This window comes from Apteryx rowi, unplaced genomic scaffold (assembly GCF_003343035.1).
Source record: "Apteryx rowi isolate R43461 unplaced genomic scaffold, aptRow1 scaffold_114, whole genome shotgun sequence".
In the NCBI taxonomy this organism is placed as follows: domain Eukaryota; kingdom Metazoa; phylum Chordata; class Aves; order Apterygiformes; family Apterygidae; genus Apteryx; species Apteryx rowi.
Window position 1 is genome coordinate 2,044,036 of NW_020447353.1, and position 20,419 is coordinate 2,064,454.

Here is a 20,419-nt window from a genome sequence, read left to right on the forward strand (position 1 = left end):
AAAAAAAAAAAAAAAAAAAAAAAAAAGAGGGAGAGAGCGAGCGAGCAAAAGCGAGCAACAGCGAGAGCGAGAAGACATTCTTTACTGCATCTAGTTATCAGAATGACCCTAATCATAGGAAAAAGACAACTGTCAGGCACTGGAGATGACCATCTCAGCCCTGGGGAGAACTGGCTCCCTTAACATCCCACCTTAAGCACTGGCCAGTTTCCAGTGGTTCAGGGAAAAGCAGCCTGGACTCCACATGTAGATGACACCAGTAGTGTGGAAGTGTGGAAATTGTAAAAAAACTAACATTATTAAAGTAACTATTTTACCAAGCAACTACATTCATAGGGAGATGATTTTAGATTTAAAAAAAGATTTAAAAAATGCAAGGAAGCTAAGAAAACTTAAGAAAGGTTCCAAGAGCAAAGACAAATACAAGCCACTTTGATAAAGGGTTGTCTATAGGCCAACTTTAATTTTCCTCTATCATTAGGCTTTTTGTGTTTTTTCATATAAATTTGTAATAAAAAGTCATCAATTAAAGACATTAATATTGTATTGTATAAGAGAACTAGAAGAATATCTATAAACCTTGCATGCTAACCAGAGGATGATGGTTGTCTGAAATAGAAAGGAAATAAGACTGTAGTTGGGGCACAGGACACGGACCACAGAAATGGAGAACTTATTAGCTCTGCTCACTCCAAATTATCTTTATTGTACATAAATACATTTCAGTATCAAAAGAAAATGACCAGCAAACCTTAGATTTTGGGTTTCTTTAGGTTTGGACAATGATTCTGAGTAATGCTAGGACTTGCTTTTCAAAAGCCCTTAGTATCTTCAATTAGAAATGAAAGTCTTTAGCTCCTACAGCAATGAGGCTTTGGGCACATTAAAAAAACAAACAAACAAACAAAAACAAAAACAAAACAAAACCTCCACTCATCTCAAAGAAATATACATCCAAAAGTTAATGGTCATTTCTGAAAATGGAAACCACTCTGTTTCAGGTAATCCATCTATGAAGCCAGTTCTGGAGTACAGTGAATTTATTAACTTTTACAGAAAGATTTGAGTTTGTCATATGGAAGGTGCTACAGACAGACAAGCATTATTCTACCAACAAGGAGGGGAAAAAAAAAGAATAAAAGAAAAAAAAAAGTGAACCTAAGGGGTAAACCAGTTATCCAGAACAAGAAAATATTTTAAAATAAACTAGAAATGAAATCTACTAATTGAAATGAAACAATGCTATTTCCTGAAATTAATGTACAGCTGAAAGCTACCAATTTTTTTTTAAAACTTGACATTGCCTATACTGCCTAAGAATGGTTAGGCAAACTAAAAAGAGATTACAGTTCACGCGACAAATTCTCTTGTGTCAAGTTTCCATAAAGATTGTTGCCTTGTTCTTTTCTTAATAATTAATGATGAAAAATAAACAGCTACTAACAGAAATAAATTAATGAAGAATTCTTTCACACAGATTATATGCTGTTTTATGCATGTTAAAAACAGCAGAACAGGACTCAGTGTTCACCTCTAAATTCCTAGGTATGAGTATGGTGTAATTACACTGATAAAGGCTTATTTTGATTTCAGTTCAGCTTCAGAAAAAGTGATGCATTTTTAAACAAGATGTTCCTCAACCACAGCAAAGAACTACAAAGAACGCTTGAAGGGACAATAAATTAAATTCATCCAAGTCTTTTAACTTAATTATGCTATTCATTGAAAATGCTTGATATCCTCTTATTTCTCCAGACTTATTTTCCTCTTTTTGAGTTTCCTCCGAATATCAGGAAACAGGAAAATCTTATATTGTTCGTATTATCATAGCAAGCTGAGGAAAAAGTCATAATGTCAGTCATTTCCATCAGAAATATTATGAAATTACATAATTTCTAAGTTGCTAAACTACCCTGTATGAACCCTGCTCAAATGAGATGGGACAGTGAAAAACCTGCTGTTTTAATTTTCTTTTTAAGTTAGCTCCTTAAAAATTAATACTGTATAACTGGTTCTACCTCCTTCTCCAAATAGAGGTCATTAAACAAGAATTCAGAATTTCACCAAACCTTTCTTGCCCACCACCAGGTGAGTACTTCCATAATTTCGTGAAACACTATATCCATCTGTATACATAAGATAAGAAACGCAGGAGCTGTAAATGAAGACCATAATATCTTGAACAGATAAAACTGTCTTCTCTGACTACCTCRACTCCTAGGTAGGAAACCCTCATGTAGGATCCAAACTCTTCTTTAYCACCCATGAATGTTCCTAAAAGTAATTTTACACATCATGGAAAGTCTCCAGTATAATCATGTAAGTGATCTTAGGAGAAAATGAAACTTGTGTAACTCTAATCAGGCTACTAATGTTACCAAAATCTTTTATTCTTCAAAAGTTCCAATTTTCTACTGAAGAGACAACTGAATTCTATCGATAGCAGCCGTTTCCATAAGGAAACTCAAGAAGCTACCGAATATAGCTTTTGTACGAAGCAGGCAGACAGGCTCTGCTGGGGAGATTCCCTACACACCAGTGCAAGAGCTTCCACTTTGAATTTTGCGCACCAGAACAAGAGCGCCAAGGAAGACAAAAACAGTTAACAAAGCTGGACAATACTGCTTTTGAATATAGGCACCTACAATTAGGCAAATAACTGTATTTTCCATTCAACGCTGTTTCCGAGAATGTCTGAGAGTTTTCAAGCTTTGAAACTATGCTATTGAAAATATGAAGCCAAGAAGAAATTTAAATAATCTTTTACAAAGGCAATACTATCTGGAATCTTCTTCTGTAAGAGTCAGTATATAATTAACAACAAGAGACATTTTACCGTATTTGAAGGCGGGTGTTGTAATTATGAAACTGAAACAAGGGACGCACATTTTGAATTATGGTGTTGCTAGGATCTGTGTTTAACTTTCAGGTAAATCACTGAGGATAACCTAAGTTTTCACATTCATACAGGCCTGTTTCATTTAGGGTTACAGTATCTTAATTAAATTCCCTGTCAACATACACAACGAAAATCCAAGGAAACTCCAGTTAAATGGAGGTATACCCCTACGGCTACTACTTTAAAAATGTTAATCCTCACCAAAAAAACCCCACAACAACAACAACAACAACAAAACCTTTCAAAAGTATTCAAAACTATTGTAAAATAACCACATTGTATAATATATCCAAGCTCCAATAAATAAACCTTTGAGTTTTCCTTTGAAATGTTACACTTTCATTGAATAGTAGTTCAGCATTCCAGGCACACAGGCAAGACTTTTTATTATATATTTTTCCATGAATGCAGAAATGGAAGTGTTACACAGAACACTTTGGTTAGTATGTTTTGATTTCTGCTATGCTCTAGATTGAATGCTAACATCTCGGTGCAGCACAGAGACACATCCAATTTCATTCATACTGATGATATCAATGCCAGCAGGCTTAAGCGATGCCAAGCAACAACCTTTCTTTCAAACATTTACTTTACTTTTTTTTTTTTTTAAAAAAAGAGTGAAGTTACTTTATAATATTAACCCCTCACTGAATTTCATAATAGGGAGGATATGACATCAAGTATTTTCTATTCTATTTTATGCTAGATTCATGTTCTTTACTATTCTTCATACTCTTTACTATTCCATTAGACAGCTTTTCAATAGCTCATTAAGTAATGTAAATATTATCTACCCCAAGACTTTCCTCTCACCCTCTTCCAGACAGGGAAGTAAATGAAGTAGGGCATATTGTTTTACAACATCTTGTGTTGGTACATCAGTACGTATTTATAAGGAAAAACACCAGTCAGAGGAATGCACATCACATGCCAAATGAAAAGTGGCGAATTTCTGAGTATAACAGAAGCCTCCGACTAATTCCCCTTCCTTTGCCCCTCCCGTTACATCCACTGGAGAGAGATGTTTTCCCTTCTTTCAGTAAAGTGCTGCACAGGAGTTATTGATCATGGTCTTTGCCTGAGAACTTTAAATGAACTTTCCGGCCCCTAGCCTTGAGATGCATATAAAAAACTAATAATTCAATTCACAGAAAAATGGGATAAGAAGCAGAGTGGAAAGGAGAATTTTGATAGGTTTGTCATAGTCCTGTTAAYGAGACTCACTATAGTTGAATTAACAGGATGGTGTGAGCTTCATATCAAGATGTATTGCACTGCTGTATTCCAGCCATGAACAGCAGGATAATGATCATCTAAAGCCAAATTATTGTTCTCCAGATGGACAAACTCAGTCAAGAAAGACAATGTTACACATGTTGCTATGTAAAAGCTCTATTATCATCTGAGATTCCATGAAAACTCTTGAACTGAGTTGACAGGAAAAATCAATTCCTGCCAAAGGAGGCTGCAAATATTTTGAAATACTTTCTTCTCTTCACCTGTGGCACTTCGCTCTGCTGTAATATACACATAAATGCTGAAGCACAGGTACACACGTAGACAATTCCGTTCTAGAATTGCTTCTGTATTTCTGGTTTGTGCATTCATGTCATCCTACTAACAATGTTTTTTCTGCATGCAGAAGAACCAGAGAAATTCTCAAAGTTCTGTGTTTCTAAACTGGTCTTAAAAGTGAAACAGAGTCTAATAGCCATATAATAGTGTAACACTTGTTGCTCTTGTCTCTTCAGAAGAGTTTTGAATAACTAAATTAAGTGAGAAATATCTGTTCATTTCTCATCAATGATAACAAATAGTCCATCTCCTTCCTCCTGCCTTCCCCCCTTCCAAAAAGAAAGAAAGAAAGAAACAAAAAACTCAAACATTTCTATGGTCACAGATCTGATGGGGTCCTATTTGGGATATTCAGTGCATCACAGGCCAGGAAAAGGGAATAGGTAACAATGCAACATCAAAWCCAAGGGAGTTGCCTCAGATAAAAATAAATAAATAAATAAAAACAAATAAAATCTCTGCTGAACTAATTTCAGCTGAATTAATTTCAACTGACAGCAGAACGAAAACCAAAAGTGAACATTTTTATGCTGTTCTGAAGGAGAAAGAACACCACAGACAAAAGGATTCTTAACAGCTCATTGATAATCTGTCAACAATGATGGCAAAAGAACTTGGAGTCTTCCTCCTGGGAACAAAAATACTAGCAGTGATGTAAAATTCCTGAGCTTCATTCTCTGCTTGTTGTCTTAAAAATATCACAGCTCAGCTCTAGTCCAACCATAAGAGCCACATGGCCTGGACATGTTCTCTGGCCAAGCTGTTATAACAGGGAACGTCAAGACTTGGCCACTCCCTTGTTCAATCACACTGAGGCATGGATGAGAACACAGCTAATTCCTCGGTAGCAAAGAGGACAAGTTATACAACTACAAATATTCAGGAACTTCCACATATCCCAAAGCTTGTTAAAGAACAGCAGCATCTTCACAGACTCCTTCAATCTCAACATATCACTATCAATGTACACTAGCCTCAAGGACTGTCAWTTGAACTCCCAAACCACAACCCCTACCATTTCATTATCCTCATGAATATCTTAAGTTTCTTCACTGTGTTACATAAAAGGCAAGAAAAAGGCTGGACCTCGAAGGACATGCTAAAGTTTCATACCTATGTGGCAAAGGAATCTTGTAATCACCACAGCTACAAAAGCTGTAAAACTGCTTACCAAATCTTAAGAGCAGCTATTATGAGTGGCAAGCTGGGCTACAACTGATCATTAAACACAATGAAGGAAAAGAAACTTATCTCACAGAAAAGCTTATCAAAGAGCATGCTTGTTTTCTCTCAGTTGTGTCCATAAACCTATTTATTTAGGTATTTGTAATGGTTCTATATTCCCAGAGATCACTATATTCTCCCAAATACCAGACACTCTAAAATGTTTTCATCCTCAAATTTGTGAATCTAAGCCATGTTCTTTCTGGGCTAAAGGTCAATAAATACATATGCTGCTGATAACCAAAACAGCCAACATACTACTCAAAGCAGGAATCTTCCCTCCTTCCTTGCCAGGGACTCGAACTGACACTACTGAAGAAATTCACCATGATTACAGTGGTTTTAGACTGCTTCTGCCAAGTGTTAAAATTTAAATTCCTAAGCAATACTATAAGAAATACAATCAATTCAGTTCAAAGATCATTGTATTGGAGTTAACACAATTGACCTGACAGTCTACGCTCAGCTCTTTCAAACTGTCAATGAGATTTTAAGATGCTCAGCATCAGCTGTATTTCAGGCTGCTTTGCATTTCAAAGGTGCAAGCTGTACTTCCTCCTGCAGGATTTGTTGCTGCTAGACATCTATTGCCCAAAATATTTGCATGATCTCTTTTCCTGCTCACTGCCTGTTCCTACCCAACAGCCATATCTTTTGACCCTCTGTTTTAGAGGGAAGAATTATGTGCAATTACATGTAAACACTCCAAAAATTCACAAGTGCGCGCACACACACATGTAACAATCATATTGTAAAGCCTAAAGCCAAGGTTTTTAACTAAAAGCACTGCCCAGTGAACAGAGTTCTGTGGCTTGTTTTGTTCAGACCGCATAGACTTCCTGAACTCAGAAAACTACAACAGTCATCTCTGAGTATGAAATTATAGGTCAGCAGGAGCACAAATAGTCCAAGAACTCCTTTTCTGTGATTCCCCAATTTTTTTGCAAAATCCAGAGATTCAAAACAGAGAACAAGTACCTACTATAAAAACAAAGAAAGATTCTTGGGCCTAATTATGGCACACTTACCTTAATGCGCATACAATTTCTTTAATAGCACATTGGACAATATCCTTGGGAGAAAGACCTAGATCTCCAACAGCCACTTCTAACAACTGTTGTATCATGTCCAGAGGCTGACCATCTATACACATAGCTACTGCCTGGTCATGGATTTTTTCTCTCTCCGACCTTGACAAATCATATAAATAGCCATACTTCTGTAGTATATCCTGTGAATAGACAGGTTTTGAACATGAGTCAGGATACTTTTTATTTATAGGTAGATATTGTTCAGTGTCTTTAATCCCACCAAGACTTAACATGTTACTAGGAAACAGGAAAGACTGACGGAAGTGAATTTTCAAAGACCAGGTCAACAAAAATAAAACTATAAAACATTAATGAAATATGACAAAAGTTTGATTTCTATCATTACTACTTACRGTAACACTCAAAACAAGCATGTGATTAGTAATCAGGTTTTTGTAATAACACATAATATTCTTAAGGAAACTTCTGATTTATGTAAGAATTTTTCTGCAACAGCCTTCTACTTTCTTAAGTGTGCTTTATAATCCAAAAGTTAGTCATACAAACACTACTATTCATGGCTAACAAAGCTGCATTTGCAGAAGCTTTGCAAAATATCTTGTTAAATTGTGCAAAATTGGAGGCTATAATAAAATCTGAACCATTTTAATACTATCTGAACTCCTCGAAACTGTTAATTTGTTTAAAAACAAAAGGAGAAAATAATACTTCCTTGAAAAAATTATACCTTCATTCAATAGTAGTAGCTACTCAATGAATTAATTAGTCTCTATTCCTCTGGGACTGTTCAGGTAACATCAACATAGTTCAATAAAACTTTCCAGTACACTACTCACAGATTTATTTACTTTTTTTTTTTGTATATTTATTTTTATTGTATATCACTACAGACTCTAAAAACTTCTATGCAAGAGCTTTCGGCTAAGCTTTTCTTGCAGCAATTTGTCCAGTGACAGTAAAAATAAGGAATCTTTTTTGACTAAATCTTTAGAAGTAAAAGATTTTGAACATGTTAATAGTTAAAGTCAGAATGTGTAACAAAGCCAAGTGAATCTCTAAAGACAGAACACTAAAGTTTCATAAATTTTATCAAATCTCTAATGAAACATGCAGAAACTTGGAACTGAAGTTTCCAAGGGAAAGGGACACCCAGGATACTGTTGTAAAATACTTAAACAGATATGTGAATGTAATTTATCATTACCTGTTTGCTGTTTTTCAAGTAAGTGATAAAACTATGACTGAGCGTTTCCAGATGAGCAAGAGATTGCTGCAAGTGATTCAGACTTTCTTCATAGGCCACAGATGCATTTTCAGCATCTTCCATGTCATTTTCAGAAGGTTTTTTTCTTGATTTCTCAGAARGATGTTTGACTGCTTCAATAGCCTTCACAGTCACTTCTATCCTAGCTTCAACTGGCAGCTGAAAAAGATTAAAGAATATTTAACCATTATCATTATTTATACGATATCATTTGTATTACAGCAGTGCCTAAAGGTTACATGGTTCCATCATATTACAGTACAGCATAAAATTAATTTAAATATCATATGAAAGAAAGTCTGATATTTTAAAAAGCATCAGTTTTCCATACATATTTTTGCCTTTTGTCCTTTATCTTTTATTGATGTTGATTCTGGCTCATAATAAAACCTATAAAACTTATTTTCCATAATAATTTTCATTGCTTTTCTAGACCGTCATCTTACAATCTGTATTTTTTAGTTCTGCATTGAGAGATGTCTGGAGATCATTCTGGAAGATGAACTGGAAGTCCCAAAATGTGAAAATTAACTTAAGGCTAATTTTGTTAGGTTCAGATCACTGTTTACAATTTATCCATAAGACTATAACCACAGTAAAAAACAAATAATCAAACAAACAAAAATAACCCCAAACCCAACAAACAGTACGAGGTCTAAATTTGCATGTACTTATCTTGGGCCACTTGTACATTTACTGCAACTACTCTTACTTTCCAAGTGGGATGCCAGTACAGGCAACCTACACATAATGCTACTACAGCAATGAAGATTTCACAGCTTTTTTCAAGCTTTTGTCAATCTCCAAACAGAAGCATATGATTCCAGTTACTCATCATTTTATAAAGCTGCAGGCTACAAAATAGTGCTTATAACAGCCATACAAATTCCTTTCAGCTCATYCTATTTGAAGCACAAATTATACAAAACACCACTAGTAAATGATGTCGACCTTCACAACTAGAAGTATCCAGCCATTAGACTGAAACAAGAAATTCCACTTTTTCCACTAAGCTTATCATAGAGTCTGAATTTCCAGATACAGAACTGTACACCCTCTGAATGAAGTTTCCTCTTAACCCTCCAACTAGCATGAAGGGTCACTCTTGTGCTCAAGAATGGAATCTAGTGCTTCCGAATGGCATTAGGCAATAATTACAGATCTTCAAGCTTCCAAAACCCAAGAGTACTGAAGAAAAGCAATTTAGAGTGTTTGGAAAGGGATATAGGTGGAAACACTTTTTATACAGATGGTATTTGTAGCAAACTGCTGTGCTGTTAAGTCAGGAAAGACATTACTTCAACTAGGAGTCCAAAACAAAGTCTGATGACTTTAAAACCTCATGTATAATTTGTTAATTTAAAACTTTACTTCCAGTTTTAAGGATGCTTACTGACAATATACTTACTTTAAATATACTTTCTGACAATTACCACAGAAAGAGGAGAATTAAGACTACAATAGCATTCTTTATAAGAAAGTCAAATTGATATTTATGTCATGAATCAGACTACCTATCTGTAAAGCCACAGAAAACTTGATAAAAAATAGTTAATAAAAAGTTTTAAAGCATTTATGGTTATTTTTTTCTAAAAAGACGGTACATGAGTGAAACTGATTACTCCAGTWTTTTAGTGCTGTTGATCTGAACCACAGTAATGATCTATTGGACATTGTCGGGGGGGTGGGGGGAAGAGGAGGGGGAGAATTATTGCAAGAGCTATGAAATATTGTCAGCATTTACAGAGTAAATAGTAAGAGCATTTTATCATTCAGTTCCAAAATCAACTAAGTTCCATTCCCACCAAAAGCAATTAAGTACGATTTTGTTACTTGAGAACAAGATCTCAGTATCAGGTTTTACTATAAGCAGGGAAAAGGTGCAATCTTGATAATACAAGAAATTATGATGACCACAGATGGATTTTGTAAACCTAATAACATAAAAGACGAAACCAGTTACATATTTTGTTTCTTTCTCATTCTAGTGTACATTCTAATGTTCAAAAAGCAATTAAAAGGGATGGAAAAAGCAAACAATAGAAATGTTCCATCTAACTTATATCCTACAGAAATGTGTGAATATGCTGCATATTTAGAAGTCACAGTGCCATAAGCATATACAAATTAAATACACTACTTTTATTTTTGCATTCATATTTGTGTAATGATAAAATGAAGCTCTACCAACATATCATTTTCTGATTATTTCATTCCAAAACATGAATGGCTATCCTCCATATTTCTAGTCAGCTTCAGTAATGAAATTTGGTGTCAAACTCAGTAATAACAAATAGCTTTAGGGGCTAGTTTGATCCTTGTTTGCCTGTGGAAGACTGAAGTTTTCTTTTTAAGAAGATTTTACAGTTTAAAGAGACTTTTAATTCTATAGGCTATAATATGTAATGAAAAAACCCTAAAAATCTGTTTTGATTTCAAATCAAGTAACATCACATACAATTCTAGCTCAACAGATTTCACTCCTCAGGATAAGAACTCATCTCAAAAGGTCATTTCCTTCAGAAGATGTAAGCATTAAGAAAGGATTGTACAAGTAACATTCACTTGCAAATGAAGACCCTGACACTGCCACTCTTATTGCCAGTGATTAACATGCAACTTTGAGATGGAGCAAACAGCTCCCTTTTTTATGCAACAGGAACCTAGGATGCCAGCAAAATAGGTTCAGTTCCCTTTTCTGCCACCAGATCCCAGCTTTGTATTTTCCACCACACAAATGTTTTGTAGGCACAAGCCAACCAGATGTACTAGAACTAAAAACAAATTACATTAGTTAATTTAGAAGTAGCTTAAACTGATATGGAGTAATAAAGCATATTTCCCAATTCCTATACTATTATTATTTCATTATTTTGCATTCATATGGAGATTGATGTAAAAGTTCTAACCTACGTAAGGAACCAGTTAAAGGAAAGACATTAGTGAAGCTTCCTATAATGAACTCTTGAAACAATTTTAATTAAAATAACCATATTAATGGCAAGGTAAGGAAATGCCTAAAAGTGCACTGATCTCAGAAAAAGAGGTACTTTCAATACCCATGAAGAACAGAATGTCATACAAGACAATCTGAATGAACTTGAGCACGCAAGTGATAAAAGAAGCAGAGTAATTCAAAAGCCAATATTTGAATCTAGTTGTGCTTTACAAGAGCATTATTACCAAATTCTTGTACATGTTCAGGCAATGCTATGCACTGTCTTTTTCCTTGGCATTTTACATGGTGTCAAGAAGTTGATGAGCAAGCCACGAGAAACTGAACATTACTTGGAGCTCCTTTTAAATGCAGCTTCTTACACAATTATTAAAAAGGGTATTAAAAGTCATTAAAACTGAAAGAGAAAATAACACAAGGTAGTATCCAGAATCATAACGGGATCTCACAACACACTCATTTGGTATGCGGTCAGAATGTGGACATCGTATCCCAACTTAAGAAAGAAGAAAATAGTCAAAAAGGCATTACCAACTCAGAGGCAATAGGAGTCAATGTTTCAATTAAAAACATCAAGCTGAAGGCAGAGTTCTTCCTTTGCACCAAAAGTTGAGAGAGAAGTAATAAGGAATGGAATTTTAAATTAAAAGAATATCATCAGCTATAGTTTGAATGGATGTGGCTGAGACTAGAAAAGGCTATGAAGAATAGCCTGCAATTTTTAAGGAACATTCCTTTCTCTCTGTAGAAGACCCGTCTGATTATACCACTGCTTTTTATTCTACTCTTGCAGCTGTAGTCTTCTCTTACTAATTAACATATTGTGCCCATCCTCATTTGTAATGTGTCCTCCATAACAAAAATGCAGTGAGAAAAGAACAATTATTTTCAGTTTGTTGGGGGTTTTGGGTTTTGTTTTAAATCACTGTGGTATTTATCTCTCTCTCTCTTTTTTTTTTTTTTTTAAGATCATGTTTCTCAACAAAGATTAGGGCAATGACCTATGAGCTCTGAAACAGATGGTTCTTTGAAGACATAACAGGCTACTTAGCACAACCAACAAAGCAATGTCATCAACAAGATTAAAAAAACCCAAATTACCTAAAGCACTCCACACAGGTCACAAAGGAGAACAAACAGAAAACCATCAAAAAGATCAAAAATGTTGGTATGATCATTACTATAATTAGAGCTTTATGAAGTAAGCAGTATTTAAAAGCAAATACAGCTGCCAGAAAAGATGACAGGTTCAAAAATACATGCATAAATATTAGCAATAGCTCTACTGAATGATTAAAATATCCCAAATGGGAAAAATCTCTACTTTTCATATATTCAAGCAGTCTATGCTTACCACTAAGCAGGGATATCATTTAGTCAGAAAAATGTGAAGAACAATTCAGAAATAAGAGCATTTCAGAGTAGATATACCACAAGCAAGAACCCTCTATTTACTTTTACTAAGCTGCGGTGGTCAAAGGATCAATGCAGTTTTTCAGTCTGTGAGGAGAGTAAAGAACTTACCACCTGTTTTGTTTATCACAGACACAACTGGAACACTGGAGAAAGCAGAGATTGATGCAATTAGAGACAGATGCTGATAACCAGATCAAAAGAAGAGTTATGAAAATAATGAAAGACCGGGGGGGGGGGGGCACGAAAGAACCGCAGAAACAGAAGACGACTTCGAGAGGTCAGTCCATTCAGTTTATTAAAATAAAGTTTAAGTGGCTTCTGCTAAATGCCTGAGTGTGAAATCAAACTTTGATAACTACCTCTTGAGTATAGCAGACAAAAAGTCCAGTAGCTGTAATTTCCAACTAGATAAATTCACATTAGCAAAAAGATATTTTAAAAAATAAACAGTGAAAAATTAGCCACTAAAACAATCAATGATTACACTAGACTCAGAGTCACACTTAAATCCCCCAGAATTAAAGAGTATTTCCTACAGATATGCTGTAGTTCAAAAAATTGTAAGTTTTAGGAAGCAGCCTGATCTGTCTCATTACATTAATAGTGTTCCTTTGTGCTCTGTGATTTTTAAATTCCCACCACAGGTATATCTCTGCTCACACAGTTCTTCCACAGTTTCCACCACCCAATGTCACCTTTTCTCTTAACTCTTAAGGTTGGGGAAAGGATTCTCTTCTGCCAGGTAGTAACTGATTTCTACTGACTGCAATAAACATGGGAGAAAAGAACCTGAGTTCTTACGTGAAATCACATGTGCACCAAACCTACACATTAGTCCTCCTTTGTATGAGGAACGTTAGTCGCCCTCTCGCCAGCGCCAGTGGGTTCCATTTCTCCAGTTCAGACGTTCTCTCAACTCCTCTGCCTGCTTTGCATTGCTCATTCATCCACCTTTCCATTCAGTCACTGCTCTCTCAACTCACCATAAATCTTCTCTCCTCAAAGTTAATTATCCTTCAGTTTTTGCTGCTACCACTTTCCTCTCAGATGTTGATTTACCAGCAATGCAGAAGGAGCTATGATGAAATAGCAGCTACAGCATCCCCACACAACATAGAAATACAACCTATTTCTGTATGTGACTGTAAGAAAGATTCTGTAATAAATCAGACCTACAGATGGCCCTCTCTTCTTTCCCAATCTTGAATTTTTTTTCAATCTATGCTTCATACTATAATAATTGTGACATTACACATAAATGGGAGCTTCAAATGCTAAAACATGAGCTAATAATAATAATAATAATAATAATGCAAGTGGAAAGGGGTAGGTGAAGAAGAGGGCCCATTCAGTCAGAGCCCAGCATGTTCCTGTTCTTTGCAGCTTCTCATTTTTGGTGAGGAGAAAGTGAGCATTAAAACCCTGTGCCTCAATTCCCTTTCATACAATTAAGCATTCTGTTTCCAGGTTCTCCGTCACATCAACTGATATTCAAGCAGAAGGCAGCTTCCTGTTGTTTTGGGTGGCAGAATCTAGACTGTTACCTGCCTCTTCTTATTACTACTGATACACTGAAGCTATTCTGATGATGTCAGCTTCCCGAATTCCCTCATGGTTAAAAAAGCAATGGTACCCTAGAAGCTTAGCTAACGTAACCTACGTTGCTTTAACACACCAGAATACCTGCCCTAAGCTACCTACTTAGCCTGCTTCCCATTATCCCTCATTATTTCAGACTTTTCTCAATTGTTTCTTTACTCTCCCTGACCAAAAGGAGCTTCATGGTAATCACCATGTGTTTTGCAGTCCTCCATCTATACTGAATACCAATACGGAATTACGGAATTGTATATCTGTTACAGAAACGTGAAACTAGTATACTAACAGTTCCTGGCCATAAAACTGTGATGGGAGGAAAGCAATAAAATAGAGAAGTGAAGATAAAAGAGTAGATGCAAGAGGTGATCATATGACTAGCATTGATTCAAAACAATAAAATTTTGTAGCTCAAAGCTAGAGGAAAGAGACCTCTGAGAAATAAGAGTCTTCAGGAACTACAACAATATATTTTCATTGTCTACTTCCACCTGAAAATTACTAATTGGATTCCAAGGCAAGACAAGCTGGCTAAACAGTTGTTTCATTCCCAAACTCAGTGAAGGGTATACACAAAATCAGCTGACTGGACCACTGACTTCAGACATTTCTGGAGTTTGTTTTATGACTCTGGGTTCTGGCCAAAACGCTGGCAGATTTCTGCCGCAAAGTTCTTCCTGGACACTAGCACAACACCCTTGCCATCAATAGCTCCCCCTTTTACTCCTACTCATTGTAAGAGACTAGAGAAGCAGTATTAGAATCCCAAATAGAAACAAATCAAACAAGCTTCAAAACACATATGCAGTGGAGTCTAGCCATCCTCTCCCTCCATCAAGTCATCAGGAGTAAGTGAGAAATATTCTTGAAATGCCTGAGGTACATAAACAGGAAGAGTTTCAAGTGGCTGCTACCAGCGGCCATACATGAAATGAAGCCAGTATTTCTTTCTCATTAGAGCAGAGTCATCCCCTGGCTATCTCAGTCCAGGATCAAGTTATACAACTAAGACCTCAGCATAAGTGTCAGTCTTTCCAGATAGGCATGAAACTGTCAGTAGGTTTATATGATATGACAGATCAATACGTGATAAATGGGACAACAGTTCTGCTGAATAGGCTTTTGAGGCAGCTGTAGATACTAGTGATTAAGGGCAGTGACTGACCAAAGTATAAATTTGGAGGTGACAAAGCTGTTGTCATTTTCCCAGGGTTTCAAGGAAGAGCAAAAAATTTTTTAACCAAACAAATTCTAGTATAGAAACAAGTTAAACAGGTTCTAATAAATTTATTCTAATATTCTGGGAACACTAAAACAGAATCAAAGATGGAACAAATGACAACTCATTGAACAGGATGAATAAGCAACTTTGGAAAATAAGCACAATCCAGCATAAAGAAGATAAAGACAAAAGAAAAATAATGGTTGGCCTTCCTCTTAATCATCTATTTTTTATTTCTGGCAAAGCTAGTGAAGACAACATCTCAAGACCTTGCAGTAAGGAAACATCTAAGAAATCTCTAATGCTCTTTTTTGCCTGGTAGTAAAAATACTAAACAAAGCACAGATAAAAAAAAGTTAAAAATATCTTTACATGCAGCCCTCACCGGGCAAAAAAACCCCTGCAGATCTGGTAGTATGTGCTAGGGCCATGAAGGCATGTTCTTTCAGTAACAGGCTTTGAACCAGATGGAAATTATGACAGAGTTTATCATTTATATTATTATACTGCCTAGAAACCATATGCACTGGCCCAGAACTCTTCTCTGCAGAATGTTCTATTCAGAATGCAAAAGTCTTGGGGTTAAACAGAAGCCTGGAGCACAACGAATTTTTAGGATTAGCACGAGTAAAATAAATAAATAAGAATAACTTGTTCTCTGCTGATCGAGAAAATAGTATTCGGGGTTCCATAAAAATCTCTCTTTCACAGAGCTACCTTCTCTAACTTACTTTTAAAAACAAATAAAAATCTTTTCTATAATAACTGCCATAGAAAGAAGAGATAGACAGAGGAAGATAGGTTGTAGACTAACACATTTATAAACTTAACAACCCCCCCAAATTCAAAACATGTAATAATTGCAGAGAATTTCTCCTTAGCACTATAGTCAATTGCATTTTACTTGAAGCCTGAAATTCTTCAAATATATCTGCTTACCTTTGTGACAGCTTTTGAAGAAAAGGTAATTTCATCCAGAAAAGTGATAACATCACCTGGATCAAGTCTATCAAAGTACTTTGAACATACATCATACGCATGTAGCCATTCAGCTATGGTTTCTGGTATTTTTTTAAGGAGATGGTGATCACCATTCCAGAAAAGTTTTGGTAACCAGACAGCATAAACAGAGCTTGGTGACAGCATACTGTCATCTTTTTTAGGAATTTTGGGAGCCAGTTTGGAAATAGATAAGATATTTTGACTTGTAAGGATGGGCTCCAGTATTCCTAGAGGGTTCTCATTTTCATCTATTAGCTTTTTGTAACTGAGACCTATGGACAGAAGGAGAAAGAACAAATAAAATAAAAGTTATTAGTTAAATACATTCATAGTCTCTTTACATTTCTGCGTAAAACAATCAGTACTAAAACAATATCTGCAAAACTAAAAAACATCTCATTCCACTTCTTTTTAGGGTGATGCATACTGACAGACTGTGGATGAAGACAGGGTTGTACATGTAGATAACAGAGGGATTTTATGCTGTCCTGATGCATATGAAATCTCGCAAGCTGTGGAACATATTTTACCTTTACCCTATTAATACACAGCCAAAGAAACAGATTCACAAAAGGACAAGAGCATATATGCATGCATGCTATTACTTTTTAATATAAAACTGATAAAACCTCGTGCACTCACTCACCTATTTGGATAAGTCTTCATTAATTAAAAACATGTATTCTGATCATACAACAACTATAACTTACTAAAATGCAAGAAACTAATCACAAATAAATTAAGTAAGGTCAATGAGAGACAGGACGTAGTTTCATTTACATGGATATCTATAGAATAAGAGAGTCATGTCACTTAGGTTTCTAAAGGGAAAGGACTCTTGAAAATTAGTCAATTCATTATAATAAGCACCTTATATAAGCAAATATAAAGTCTTAAATGCCTGCTTATCGACTAAAAGGAATAGCACTTAACCTTTTCAAAACACAACAACATATTTTTTTCCTGAGACTTCAGCATAATACTTCTAGCAACAACACTGCTTTATTCTCTTTGCAGTTGTCTGTAAGACAACTGACATCTTTTGCCAAATATCTTCATTCATATACTTAAGGGCTATAGCCATAGCCTAACATCCATAAACTGCGCTGCACTTTGAAGGAATATTAATTAAGGGTGCACCATGCAAAAGATTTATTTTTTGACAGTAGAGTGTTCAGGGCTTTGTTGCTGAGCAATATTTAAAAGTATCTTTGAAGACAAAAAGTAACTTCTTGATAGTTTTTCTTCTTTAATAATCACCATAGAACTTTAATGTTTTAACACACAAATGAGAATATTACCATGAAATGAAGAGCTATTCCTATTTTATGCATGGGCAATTGAGGCAAAAATAGCAGGTCAAGATTATCCTCTCATTCTGGATATTTAATCTGACAGAACCTGTACCTAGCTTCAGCAAGTGCTATACACCATACAGAATTTTATGTATTCAAAATATACCGACTTTAGTGGAAGGTGGAAGTGCTTTGCACTGATGCATGTCAGGTTTCCAAAAAATGACCATTTCCAAGAAATCGACTGTTTTTTTTGTTCCTGCAATACCTGATTTCATATGCACAATTTTTCTAAATTCTGCAATAAGCAAAGCTAGTGTCTGGATACACAGCAGGTTTCTGTACTGAGCAGCTAATTCATGCTCACATCATGTTTTCCAATGCAGTACAGATTTTTCTTAACTTCATTCTGAAACTGGATGAAGACTTATTCAGCTAGATTTCAAGATAGTACTACTATCTGACAGTAATAAGCAAACTGGAAATGGTGTTTAAAGTTTCAGAATACTTTCCAGCAGCTCACACTATCAGACAAAGCATGTAGTGTTTGTGATACATTGCATAATTAAGACTTTTGAAAAGTAAACTAAAATACAGAAAACACTTATGATAGCTAATGTACAACTTGCTATTTTAAAAATTATGCTCTAGGATGTTTGTGGTTTTTCTTTAAGGATTCATTTTTGTCCCTGTCAATAATTTTAACCTGCATCACTACCAGAAATACTTTTTAAAAATATTCTTTTTTGCTTGCTGTGATAGATTAACGTAATTTTCCAATAATAGAGAGAAAAGGAACTTATTCCTATAAAACATGACTAACCTACTGAATTACCAGCATTCACCTGATATGCTTAAAGAAAAAAGAAAAAAAACCTGGCATGTGTAAACAAGGAAAGTATAACCAAGTTAAGACATAACTGAAGAATTTTAATAAACAAATACAGCTATAAAGACAAAATAATAATAAAAAAAACTAGTAACTGTCCTACCTGGTGCAACTGCTTTGAATTTTTTCAGGAGCCAGATGTGAGTTTCAGGTTTAACAGCATGCTTCACAAACTCTGAACAACCACAGTTTTCAAGGAGTGTAAAATAATAAAGCAGCCGCTGGTGATCTCTACCTTCTATACTTGGAAAAACATACTTAACCATGTGCTCATATAAGGCTTCAGGATCAGTTTTCAAAGTCTCAAAGAGACCAAGACTTTGTGCTCGCTCTTCTATTTCTACTGTAGATAACCTATGTTTAAGAAAGAACACTGATTTTAAAGGCTTGGACATGCCATGAAATATAAAAGTTTATCAGCATACTTGGGAGACAGGACAATACTTTTTCTTTGCTTAAGCAATACAGCTCAACTGTATAAGTAATTTTTGCAGTAAACATTCATTCACAAATATTTAGATAGTTGTTTTTCTCCACAGACCTAAGTTAAGGAACTCTTGTACTTTGTGATCTTGCAATAGAGAATAAAAAGCTAAGCATACTTATCAGTACATAATTTTTCCTTGCAGAGAATAATAAGTTACTTGTGTTTATAGTCCAATTATAGTAATTAACTCAGATAAAAAGCTTCACTAAAGTTTCATATTTCAGTTACAGGAGCTATTTCTATAATACTTATATGACAGCTACTTTACAGTTTTGTGCAAAAAATGGCAATCCAATTGAACTTGAACATGGGAATTCCCAACACGGAGCACGCTTTCTGTTATTTTGGAAATATTTTATAAAATAGTCTTTGAATTGATTGGAAAAAATGTAATTATTACATAAGTTTAGCTTCTTCCATTACCTTTTTTGTCATAATATGAAAAAATATATACATGAATGTAAGTAGAGGCTGACTGCCTTCTACTCACAGAATCACAGAATGGTTGAGGTCGCCATCAGTTATCGGTCTTCAAACAGGGTCCCATGGTCGTAGAAACCAAAACCCTGTTGCCAACACCAGCGGCGCAACCAGTCGTTAACATGGAAAGTCCGTCTCCTCCTCCTCTCATCCATCCCCCTCACTGGCAGGATTGAGGAGAAGATGACCTGGGCTCCCAGACCCTTGACCACCATCCCCAGAGCTCTGAAATCCTGCTTGATGGTCTCCAGTTTGCCCTTGGTGTCATTGGCGCCCACATGGAAGAGCAGCAGCGGGTAATAGTCCGAAGCATGGACAAGCCTTGGCAGTCTTTCCGTGACGTCTCGCACGCAAGCCCCTGGCAGGCCACAAACCTCTCTAGACAAGAGGTCAGGTCGGCAGATAGATGCCTCCCTCCCCTGCAGCAGGGAGTCCCCCACAACAATCACCCACTGCTTCTTCCGGGCGTTCCGGCAAGGCACAGGGTCTGTTGTCCCAGGTACTTCCCTTGCAGCCATGTCCATCTCCTCCTCATCCTGGAGGGCACTAAACCTGTTCTGCAGCTGCAAGTCTTCAGGAGGAGTAGGAGCCTTTCTCCTCCCATGAGCAGTGACCACTTTCCAGCCTTCTTCTACGGTGTTATGATGTACCGTTTCACACGGCACAGAGCCCTCCGGCAACTCCACTGCTGCGGGGGGTTGGGACTCCCGAAGCTGYACAGTCTCCAAGAGCACCCTGTCTATCTCCTGCTCTGCTTCTCAGATGCTGCGCAGCCTGCTGACCTCCTCCCGTAACTCCCTTACCTGACGACACAACTCRCCAACAGCAGCACASCTCCTGCAGGAGAGCTGGCTGCCAGCCCAGGCCTCCCGGAGAGGCCCCAAGCKCTCCTGGCAGCCTGAGACCTGTAGGGCTGCAYCTACTGTCAGAGGGTCGGTCTGGGTCGCAGCCTCTGACACAGCAACTCCAACAGCCACTGGGGAACGCGCTGTGCGGCGTGTCACGACCATACTTGAGGAAGCGTACACCACAGGGAACAGAAACGAAGGTACCTTCGTGCAC

At 36.3% G+C, this 20,419-nt stretch overlaps 1 protein-coding gene across 1 annotated transcript in view; it reads right to left on the minus strand.

The window, feature by feature from the left end:
- Positions 1-20,419, minus strand: part of NBAS (neuroblastoma amplified sequence) — a gene marked incomplete at its 5' end in the record, with an annotated part of 193,399 nt that overhangs the window by 54,216 nt on the left and 118,764 nt on the right. Inside the window, 4 exons of the mRNA XM_026079059.1 lie at positions 6,727-6,929; positions 7,955-8,173; positions 16,144-16,478; positions 18,494-18,744. Of these exons, the coding sequence (XP_025934844.1) occupies positions 6,727-6,929; positions 7,955-8,173; positions 16,144-16,478; positions 18,494-18,744 (1,008 nt within the window). The remainder of the gene's footprint in view (positions 1-6,726; positions 6,930-7,954; positions 8,174-16,143; positions 16,479-18,493; positions 18,745-20,419) is intronic.